This window comes from Ictalurus punctatus, chromosome 6 (genome assembly GCF_001660625.3).
Source record: "Ictalurus punctatus breed USDA103 chromosome 6, Coco_2.0, whole genome shotgun sequence".
Classification (NCBI taxonomy): Eukaryota; Metazoa; Chordata; class Actinopteri; order Siluriformes; family Ictaluridae; genus Ictalurus; species Ictalurus punctatus.
In genome coordinates this window covers 33,449,915-33,461,373 of record NC_030421.2, presented here as the reverse complement: position 1 = coordinate 33,461,373, position 11,459 = coordinate 33,449,915, and the positions used below count along the sequence as shown (strand labels likewise).

General features: G+C 39.5%; 1 protein-coding gene across 5 annotated transcripts; it reads right to left on the bottom strand.

Moving 5' to 3' along the window:
• Positions 1–714: 714 nt before the first annotated feature.
• LOC108266687 (NXPE family member 3) lies at positions 715–11,241 on the bottom strand. 5 transcript variants are annotated; one of them, XM_047155840.2, is made up of 8 exons: positions 10,642–11,241; positions 6,149–6,273; positions 5,813–5,877; positions 3,157–3,260; positions 2,234–3,003; positions 2,018–2,088; positions 1,530–1,721; positions 715–1,377 (listed from the first exon to the last, which is right to left on the bottom strand). In XM_047155840.2, the coding sequence occupies exons 4-8, from the start codon at positions 3,247–3,249 to the stop codon at positions 830–832; spliced, it is 1,674 nt and encodes a 557-aa protein (XP_047011796.1). In that variant the 5' UTR covers positions 3,250–3,260; positions 5,813–5,877; positions 6,149–6,273; positions 10,642–11,241; the 3' UTR covers positions 715–829. The 5 variants fall into 5 exon arrangements, with proteins under 5 accessions (XP_047011796.1, XP_047011795.1, XP_017325822.1 ...); XM_047155839.2 differs by lacking the exon at positions 5,813–5,877; XM_017470333.3 differs by lacking the exons at positions 5,813–5,877; positions 10,642–11,241 and adding an exon at positions 6,567–7,698.
• Between the last annotated feature and the right edge of the window lie 218 nt (positions 11,242–11,459).

Sequence of the window (11,459 nt, the reverse complement as noted above, 5' to 3'; positions counted from 1 at the left end):
GCCACGCCTACTTAGATCAAAAGACGCAGGCTATCTGACGGTACCTCGAATAGTGAAGGCTACAGCAGGGGGAAGAGCTTTCTCTTATAGAGCCCCACAGTTATGGAACAGTCTTCCTATTAGTGTTCGGGACTCAGACACAGTCTCAGTGTTTAAGTCTAAGCTTAAAACGTATTTGTTTACTCAAGCCTACCCTGACTAGATTCTGTTCTACTTTCTCCCTCTCTCCTTTCGCCGAGCCCCACACGAATTTATGGAGATACTAGAGATCCTGATCCTTTCAGCCTCTGGATGGAGCTCAAATCTTCTCTAATTCCAGACTGCTGGGACTACGGCTGCTCTTAACACCATACAGACTTCATATAAATCCATAATGAACTTTTTCACAATATCTGTTGTTACCCAGATGAGGATGGGTTCCCTTCTGAGTCGGGTTCCTCTCAAGGTTTCTTCCTCTTAAAACATCTTAGGGAGTTTTTCCTTGCCACCGTCGCCACTCAGTGGCTTGCTCAGTTGGGATAAATTCACACCTTTAATATCTGTATACCGTGTTGATATTTCTGTAAAGCTGCTTTGAGACAATGTCTATTGTAAAAAGCGCTATACAGATAAAATTGAATTGAATTGAATTGAATTGAATTGAATTTTAAACTTCCTTAAGTGTGCTTATTCTCTGAATTACCTTCAAAAGTAGATTCAATCAAATTTAATCACTGATGTGTGAAGCATCTCTAAAGCAAGATTTTTTTCATTCTCAAGAGTGTCAACTGATTTAGCCCTAGAGCTCCACCTACTTTATCATTACAATTGGAAAATGTTAGCCTTTTTATTAACTATTTTTCCCGTCCCCACAGATGTGGGAGAGGATCAAGTTCATAGCATTTTTGATGATGATGGGAGGTGGGTGCATGTCATGTGGGAGGTGGTGGGCCAGCGTCATCTCCCAGGCATCCAGCAGCTGCACATTGAGTCCTCGGAACATGGCACGCAGCACAGCATCAATCTGTAGATAGTACCATTCACTGCCGTACAGACCTTTATTTGGGGTTATACTGTGCAGGTTGGGAGTACGAATCACCACCAAAGTATCTGGCTCACGGTTCAGCAGACGAACCAATGCTTTCCGGATGTGCCTGAGGCGGCGTATATACATCTCAATAGGAAAATTGTTAAAGTGAGCCCACACACTCACGAAAACCACTGTATCTGGCCCACCCTGGATCCTGTCCAGCTCATTCGCTACGTACCGCAGCTTTGAAGTGAAAACAGGGTTGCAGCGGATGGGTGGCCCATGAAGACGGAAGTGCATCAGTATGTTGTTTCTGAAGTCCACAGCCATGAATGGCCCCACTCTTTTAGGGCTGTGAGTGTTGAACTCTGAAGTTGAGGGAATCATGGTGTTGGGTGAAACATGAGGAAACATAGATGAAAAAAGTGGATGAAACATAAATGCCTGAGCAAATTAGCTCAAACGAAATAGAAAAAATGTGTTAAAACAGAAAGACAGGGATTAATAATAGATTAATAACCAGGAACAAATGCAGTGAGGTACTCAAACCACTGCCGCACAGTGGAATCTCCAAACATGTATAGAATCTTCCCTCTAAGACACTGTGTTATGGCTGCTGAATCAGGAAACTCGCGCATTACTGCACCATTCAAAGGCCTCCAGGTATCATGATAGTAATATCCAGCAGCAGTGTAATTTAATTTAATTTGTCCTTTGAGAGAAAAACAACAACAAAGACTGATTTTTTTTTTTGGTGATGAAAAGAAAAATTCATCAACAATAAAACATAAATGAAGTTTCAGAGATTACTGTAATGTACACCAGTATATTTCAGGACTACTTCAATATTTTCAGCTGCCATATGCCGCATAATTGCTATGTAGCTGCAATTAGGTTTTAATTTCTTAAACATTTTTCCATTTAAAATTCACACAATGCATAATACAAGATAGGAAGGAATAATATTAAACAATGTTGTATGACCTAGAGATTTAATAATAAATTTACCTGGTGCTTCAGGTAATACAGTCACTTGGTCCGTCACTGATGCAGGTATACGAACTTTGAGATTTACACCCCTAAAGAAAAAACCTACAGTTTGGTACTTTTATTCTGTGTAGTGCTGCATTTTAACTATAACTGATTGTAATTGTTTTTTTTATTATTATTTTTTGGATAATGAAAATTCAAGATTTCTTCAAGTACACCCCACTGCTAACTTACCTCTGGAAGAACATTTCATCATATTCCGTAATGCCGTCGGTCCTATATCCTCCTATATGATGTTGTATTCGTGTGTCACAGCCTAGAATTTTGGGTTTGTAGCAGTACCAGGGCTCTCCAGTTAAAGGGTCAGTGTAGTTGCAGAATGGCTTTTGGTTGAGCGGCAGGCACACATTGCACTCAGTGGAGTCTGAAAGGGCACCAGAGCGGAACTGGCTTTTAAAAAACACTCGGTCAGGTTGTTCTTTCTGAAATCTCTTGAGCACCGCGACTGCCTCACTGGGGTGCACCATTGTGATTTCCACTTGCACTACACCAGCCCACAGTAGTGGGAACAGCACTGTATAGTTCCCGTCTTTGTGGTCATGCACCTTCCCTGCAACCCCAGCGCCAAGCTTGGGTGAATGCAGCCGGGCTATCAGGAAATCTCCACCATGCTTCTTAGGCAGACCTAGGAAGTTCTGCACATGGACTTCAACCACAAGCTGACCACCTACATGTTGCTCTGCTGGGCCCTGAATCACAAAGTAGCTCTTGGCAGGGTCGCTGCTGAACTCCACAGGAAGGCCTTGCACTAAGGGACCAGGCCATGCAATGGAATTGAGCAGAGATCTCTCTTCTTTGGCCTCTTCTGCTGTGAGCTCCTGGCCAAGGTGTGCACAGTATGTGTGGTTTACCTCCAGTGGCAACAAGATTTCAGTGGGCTGAAAGACTGAATGGACGCTCTTCTGGATTTCACTGATGGTGAAAATGACCTGCCCTCTCAAATTCTACAAACCATGAAAAGAGAGACATTTGAATTGCACATACAATCAAAACAGCATTCAGAGATACTCTAATTGGAGGAAATAGTCCAGCTGCAGTACAATTGCAACAACAATGTGCTGCCTGTCTGGACATGGGTCTTAAAGAGCTATACTCACCTCCAGAGATTTGATGTTGGAGATAAGCAACATAAACCCTGATAGTGCCAACAAAATAAAGATGACCACAAATTTTGTCCTGTATCCCATCATGGCTGAGATCTCTATGATCAGAGTACAGAATGCCAGTTTACAATCAGTTAAACTTACAGTGGACAATTTTCACAACCTGACATGAAGAAAAGGTCAACAAAACCGCCTCAGACATGGAGATGGCAATGGAACACACATCTTATTCTCACTGCAACGGGGGCTACATTGTTGTTCTGAGCCATTCAACCAAATAGGTGACATTTCCATCCCATGCACATTATATGTATAAATATGCATGAGAATTAATTGAGAAAATACATTTTATTGTTAAGCAAAGTGTCCTTTGCATTTTTTAGAAAAACAACTTGCATGCATATATATTTTGCACTTTTTTTTGGTAGCCACAAAAACACATTATTTCTAGGCATCACTTTTAATTACATGGAGTAGTTACCATCGTCCTCTTGAGGAAAAGTTTCATCTCTTAATAGTTATTTCACGAGGCTGAAATTCGCTTATTCGTCTTATTTGGATTTTTTGTTCCACATTAAAAGGTCCAGCAGTTATTTTCACGTGCCTGTAGATGGTGCCTTGAAGCTCACTAATATCGATCAGCCATAAAAACTAATATCGATCAGCTACAAAAACTATTTCCAAACTATCTTTTCCCCAACATTTAAAGTATCGACATAAAGCTTACGCACTAAAGTTAAACGAAAAAAGATTGTAGACACGTGAAATTTTATCGATAATTTACATTTCCATCAGCTGTAGGGTATTAGTAAGCATTTTAATGCGCTAAACCGTTTATTGCAACAACAACAAAAAAAACCTTGGATGGAAACGTGGCTAGTGTTGGGTAAGTGACTCAAAAAAGGTAATCCACTACAGATTTCTAATTACTACTTTAAAACTGTAACCTGATTACATTATTGATTACTGCATATAAAAAGTAATCAGATTAGTCAATACTTTACTTTCAAGTTACTATCAAACCTACAAAAATACACTACAAATTGAAACTCATAGTTCTTTCAGTAATTTTAGCGTGTGTTCTCTGGTAATTCATTAAAGCGCATGCTCATTGCTGATTAACTGATGCTGTTAATCATCCAGGGCTGACCCCAATTTCTTCTCCATGCATTTTTTCCAGCTCAGCTAGTGGCCTAAGTTTTGTTTAATGGATGCTGAGGTAACTTAGCTGTCAATGTATGACTTGATCAGAAAATATTTATCCTAAAACCTGCCTCAGGTGTTGTCACTGTAAGTAGTCACTATATGTAGATATAAAATATTTGTAAATATAAAACTTTAACTAGGCTAGTTTGACGTCTCTAGCCAAGGGGAGGCACAACTAAGCAATGTGTTTAGCTGGTACAGTGCCATGCAAAGTACATGATCTTTACTTTGCCTATGCTCTGCTCACATCATGTTAATGTAAACTGGAACTACACACCTGGTTTTCCTGCTCAGCAGCAGAGGATGTTTCAGTTTCAAACTAATCTATATGTCATGTGATGTAAACAGCATATACAAAAGTAGTTATATCATACACTTTCTGTCAAACTGTCAATCAAAGTAGTGTGTTTTGATAATTTATGGCTCCTCTCTTTCCCTGACTGACAGGTCTGTAGGTACACTTGAATTTATGACAGGTCTGGGTGGTAACCCTATCCACTGTATCAGTGGGTCAATCTGGCTAATTTGTGTCTGGTAGTGGTGGAGAGGGGTGTGGGGGGGGAATTATCCCCCTCCCAACAAAAGGTGTTTATGTTAATGAGTTTGTTTTTTTGGTTTGAGTGAAAAACGTCTGAAAAGAAATAATGTTTTAATATGGGCATGTGTTTGTGTTACTGTGTGGGGTTATTTCGTTTGTGTAAACACGTTGTTAGAAAAGCATTATGATTGAAATGTGTACATGTATGAGTAGAATATTTGCTTTTACCTCTACGACTGACAGCTTGACAGAAAGTACTGTCTGCGATGAAAACACTTGTAGGGCATGTTGAGACAGAGAGAGAGAGAGAGAGAGAGAGAGAGGGGCGTGTCTGAAAACACCTATGTGTGGGCGGGGTTTAGCGAGAGAGTGAGGTGGGTTCGGTTTAACTTTCATTAACGCTTCACACAGCGAATGGAATGCACCTCTGGAAAAAACTTCTCTCCTAGGTTAAACTTTACGGAGGTTCTTTTAGCCAGCACTTTAACATGTTTACCTCGTAAGGATCTTTGTTTAGAAGTCATGTAATACGCGCGATTCTTTTTAAACAACTCTTTTAAACATTTTTACCTCCTAAAGGTTTTATGTGGGTTTTTTTGTTTGATTTTTTTTGGAAGACATGTAATACGGATTTCTTTTTAAACAACTTTTTAAATCTTTTTAGTTCCTAAAGGTTTATGTTTTAGAAGGTATGTAATTCACGCGATTCTTTTAAACAGATCTTTTTTTAAAAAAAAACGCTTTACCTCCTAAACCTTTTTACTCAAAGGCAGACCAGCCTCCCTAAACGTGATCAACATTTGTTTTCATTTATTTCACAAAGCAAATATTCTACTCATACATGTGCACATTTCAATCATAATGCTTTTCTAACAGTGTGTTTACACAAACGATATAACTACTTACAAAATGACAGCATATGAATGTCCTTCCTCAAAGTAGTGCTGAATAAATTCCATTTTCTCATTTCGCTATGGACAAAAAATGGTTTAAAGTAAACACAGAATTCCACTAATGTACAAGAAACAAAGTTGTTACAATTTCTTATTTCCTTTATATCTGGATTGGCAGTCATCCAATCAGCGGTAAGTAATCCGTTCGTAAAATATATCTACCTTTTCCATTTTGTCTGATTTGTTCATGTGTTTTCGGATTTGTTAAGGTGTTTATAATTCGTTGGTTTATTTTCGGAATTGTTATTTTGCTTTCATATGTATGTTTTGTTTTGCACATATCGGATACCGTAGAGAAGACTCTGGCAAGAATTTGGCAGAATTGAGGGCAGTCAGCCATTAGAGTGTTTCCAGGTATTGTCGTATAAATCCTGAACAGGACAGCCAAGGAAAACAGCAGAAACACTGTGAGACCTGTATAGAAAGAGTGGAATTTGTAAAGAAATACAGAGATGAGCCTCAAAAGCTGTGGAACCAAGATTAACCTCTACCAAAGTGATGTAAAGCCAAAGTGTGAGAAAGAGAAAGAAAGGATCCACTAAGTCCAGCAACCATGTAGTTGTAAGTTAAATACATACCAAGAAATGTGCAGTCAATAAAATATCCTGTTAGCTTATTTTAGGCTAAGTAGGTAACTCAGTTCAGTAATGTAGTTCACTTGCAACCTGCTTGTGTTGTAAATATAAATCAAGAAATAAATCACCTACCAAGCAAGTCAGTTATGATCCAGTTTATAAAGCAGCTAGTGAATAGGTGTAATGTGTTTATGGTAGAGCCTCAAAGTTGACCGTACTCCAAAAAAAATCCAGTAGCTTGGTATAATATAATATCACTCTTAATAAAATATGTACCTGAAGAATTAAAATGACAACAATTAGGTTAAAGGGATGAGCTCCCGAATAATGCAGCGGAAGAGTGTTAAGTGTGAAAAACGTTATGTGTTGTACCCATCCCCCAGCAGAATCCACTCCTCTTACACCTGGTCACATGCAGGCTGTGTCTGAGTCCCATCCAGGACGTGACGTGTCTGTACTGCAAATTATAACCTCAGGGTTTTGTTGGCAGGTATGGTCCTACGGAAACACCGTGCTGCCACTGTGGGAGTGTTTTTACTGCATAACTTTCAAATTAATTCCACGAATTCCACAAATAAATAGAAGGCGAGCCACAAACATAAAATTAGATCCACAAATAAATGAAGTGAGACGCACAATTATTTTTTGCAATTCACGAATAAATATTTGGTTAAAAAATAAAATAAAATAAAATAATCCCAGTGAGCACACTAAGATGTCTAGAAGACGTCTGGAAAAGATCACGTACTATTTTAAGCGTCTTATTTAGGTCGTGTTAAATTCACACATTCACTGATTCTGACAGTCAAATTCACAAACCTGCAGGAGAGCACTACATCATCACCGGAATCGGGATGTTTCAGTAATACGATCATTCTTATAAAGTATTGTTTCCATTGTAACAGCTCAACAGTAACGAATTAACAAAGTAGAGAGCGGGGTATGTTGTCCCACTTTTCACTCTTTCTTATATTGTCTGGGCATAACACATCACAATGGTATAAACGCCAGACTACATGAAAGAAACTCATTGGGATTCAGGCGGAAACCTATGTTATTGGTAGTATTCTTATAATTATTAGGATTCCTCCATCAGGAGGAAACCTATTGTCATTGTTAGTATTCTTCTTCTTCTACTTATCCATCCATCCATCCATCCATTGTCTACTGCTTACTCCTTTTCAGGGTCACAGGGAACCTGGAGTCTATCCCAGGGAGCATCGGGCACAAGGCAGGGTACACCCTGGACAGGGTGCCAGTCCATCGCAGTTCTTCTACTTATTATTATTATTATTATTATTATTATTATTATTATTATTATTCTCCTTACCTCCCTAAAGTGCCCAATAACTGAAGATCTGAATGGTAAAAAGTTTTTTTTTAAATTTGGCACATTGATAGTACAGGCCATGTGTATCTTTTAAATTTGTGTAAATTTGTCAACATGCCTTATTTCTCATGGGGAACAATAAATTCAATAAATTCAAATTAAAGTAATGTTGTATCAGCATTAAGTAATTCTCTAAAATTCTCACTGACTCCTGATTTTTCTCTATAATGATAATTCGTGGAAAACTACAAAAATGAACGGAATGTTCGGAAATGTTTCATCTGTGGGATAAATTTCTGTACCATGTCAATTTTGAAATGGTTCGCAATATTGAGGAGGAATCTGCCATTGCTGCTTGCAGCTATTTTTAATTGTGAATACTGGTAATTTTTCCAAATTCAAAACCAAATTCAATATCATTACAGAACTCAGAATAACAATAACAAAAAAAAGATGTAAAAATCTGTAAATAACAACAACTACAAAAAAAGCGACATCTTTATCTGACTAATCATACTTATCTTCCGAGTTACATCTCTGGCACACATGGATTGCCTGGCCTGAGGTGCAAGCATCATGGGGCCATTTGTTACACCTCACACACTGCATCCAAGTCTCCTTTGGGTGGCTGTTTGTGAATGGATGATTCAGTGGTGTGTGAGTTAGAATGCTGTTTTGCACCATTTTCTTCCTCTCCAAGTATTTTTTTTCAGGGACCAGCTTCTGGATAGAGCCAGATGTCCTCTTTAGTTTGTAGACTTGTGTCAGCACTGACACTGCTGGAAAAGGGTGAGCTGATGCTAGCATAGGAATTGGGCAGTTCTGGGTCTGAGCTTGTGGCAGGAAGGGCTGGCCTGGTGCTGGGCCTGGCATGGCTTGGTTGGTGGTCAGGCCTGGCATGGCTGGATTAGTGCTGTGGCCTGGCATGTCTGGGCTGGTGCTGGGGCCTGGCATGAATGGTTTGGCTCTCAGGCCTGGCATGGCTACGTAGGTGCTGGGGCCTGGCATGGCTGGATTGGTGCCAGGGCCTGGCATGTCTAGATTGGTGCTGGGACCTAGTATGGCTTCCAAAAGTACATCCCTGTACATCCCACCCTAAAGCCAGCCTGAATGTTCAAGTCGGGTTGCAACCAGAGGATAGGCAATTGCCACAATTCCGGGAATGTCATAAATTGACATTGTTTTCCCAGGATTGTTCCTCATCCAGGCATCACACATTGTGTTGATGTACCTCTTTTGTGGCGATGAAAGCAGTGTGGTGGGAATGACAGCATTACTTTCTTTTTCTGCCCACATTGGAGCAAACTTCAGCTGGTGTGCCACAGCAAACTGGTAGGCAAGTCTTCTGACCTCACTTGGTGACAGACAGAAATAAATATCATCTGACCTAGCAATATATTAAAGGGGTCATATCATTATTTTTAAACATGATTTTTTAAAATGATTTTTTAAATGACGCCACTGGAGATAAGTGGACGGAAGAGAGGAAATGTGCCATTCTGCTACAGTGCCTGGGAGCTGAAGGGTTAAAAGTCTTCTACATGCTGCCTGATAAAGGTCAGACTGTTGCTAATGCCTTCAAAGCATTAGAGGAACATTTTCAGCCCGCTACAAATGTTGTCTTTGAATGGCACAAATTCAGAAAACACACCCAAAGGTCAGATGAATCAGTGAAGGATTTGGTTGCTGCTCTACGGGAGGTCAGTGTACACTGTTACATCCACGATCGTACGGGACCAATTACTGGAAAAATCATCCTCTGCATGCATTCGTGAGTGACTTTTGCTACAGCCGCAACTAACACTGAACTAACACGTCTCCACGGTGACACCTATTGGACACTTGCAGGTGTTGATCTGAAACAACCTTGACAACGATTCAGAGAAGCGAAGGTAATTATAACCTACATGTTGTTTATATGAAATAATGAAGTATGTGGTGGTGCTCCTGACTGCTATGCTGCCGTCTTGGGTGTGAATCCTAGGTGAAGTGTCCCTGTCCACATTGTTGTAAGAGCCTTTTAAAAATTTGTGGCTGTTTTTTTATTATTATTATTATTTTTATGTATTGAGTTTTTAACAATACATCCGACAACTACATGAGCTTGGTTTTGTGAACTGTAGGCTCCTCATTGTGAATAACTATAGGTTATTCACAATATCTGGCCATGTCTTCTTTATTTTTATCAGGAAAGTTGTTGGGATTTCATGTCAGGTGATTAACAAGGCATCCTGAGACGAGCACTGACTATGGATCAGTACAAACACTACTGAATCGTTTCAGTTTTATAAACCTACATAGTAAAATTGACCGGAGAACAGTTCAAATTATTTATTAAACACTGGCTCATTGGTTCACCTGGAGAGCAAAACCAACTAGCGCCGAAACATCAAACTTTCAAAACGTTTTGAAACAGTATGACGTAATGAAACCTTGTTTGCTGAAATCACGTGACTTGGCCAGTTTGATATGCACTCTGAACCACTGGTTCGAAACAAATGATTCATAAAGGTTACAAAGCTTCATGAAGCAGTGTTTTGAAAGTGCCAATAACTAGTTTGTGTGTGTGTGTGTGTGTGTGTGTGTGTGGCGCAGTAGCCTGTGAAGCCACCTCCCTGAAATGAGTTTTTGCAGGTCGGGGTGTCAAGCATTGGAACGTGAAAACAAAGATCACAACAAGATAAAACAGATGCAGTGAACAGTCCACAGAGAACTTGTGCTGTTGTCACTGTCACGCACGAGACGTGTTTTGTTGTTGTTCTAGTTTTTTAATAGTTTTTTATTTAAATGTCCAAAACAGTCACTGTTAGGTTTCCACTTATTTATAATTATGAGTTCGGAATTACACCACACCAGCGAAGAAAGAAAAACACTTACCCAGGCCCGGAGTAATCGCACTTCTTAAGACCAAATTGTTAGAAATCTCCAAATCTCGGCTTATGTCTTCCAGACCTCCGTCAGCCCTTTTAGCCTGTTCTACAATTACTTCTGTTAACTTTACTCTTAGTTCTGCGCTGCTATGAGCTAGAAAGTTTGGTTTACCGTGGAGCGCTCGGGCCTGGGGGGTCTAAAATCAACACACACTGACTTCATGCATGCTCACACAGACATCCCACTTCATTCATGCAGAGTAGAAGTACTTATACATATTGATAAGAGCAGTGCGTAGGCGGTTTGTACTGGTGCATGGGCCAGACAGATAGACAAAACACACAGCTCACAGGGTCATACTACAAAATAAGTCTACATGTTTCAGATATAGTCAAGGATGGCAGTTGATCAGCTTATTCAAAGAGGTAATTAAATATATACATTCATCATAGGTATTTGATAGCACAGAGACACACAAACAGAAACTATAACCCAGTATTCTCCATATCCAAGGTGTCTTAATACGGTTCATAATATAAGAGTACATGATACAAGAGAATTTCCTTTCAGTCACTTTACACAAAACGAAAAAAACAAAACAAAAAAAACACTGCTTTAACATATTATTGCAACATTTTACCAAAATCAAGATTGAAAACATTCGACCAATCTCATGTTATAAAAAATGAAGTGCTATGCACAGGCTATTTAAGACAATACTGGCCGATTAGACAGAAATGCTAAGCTAAACTGTAAACTGTCTGCCCTCTCTCTCTTCACTGTTCCCACACCTCAGACCTCAAATACATAAAATATCACCTTTT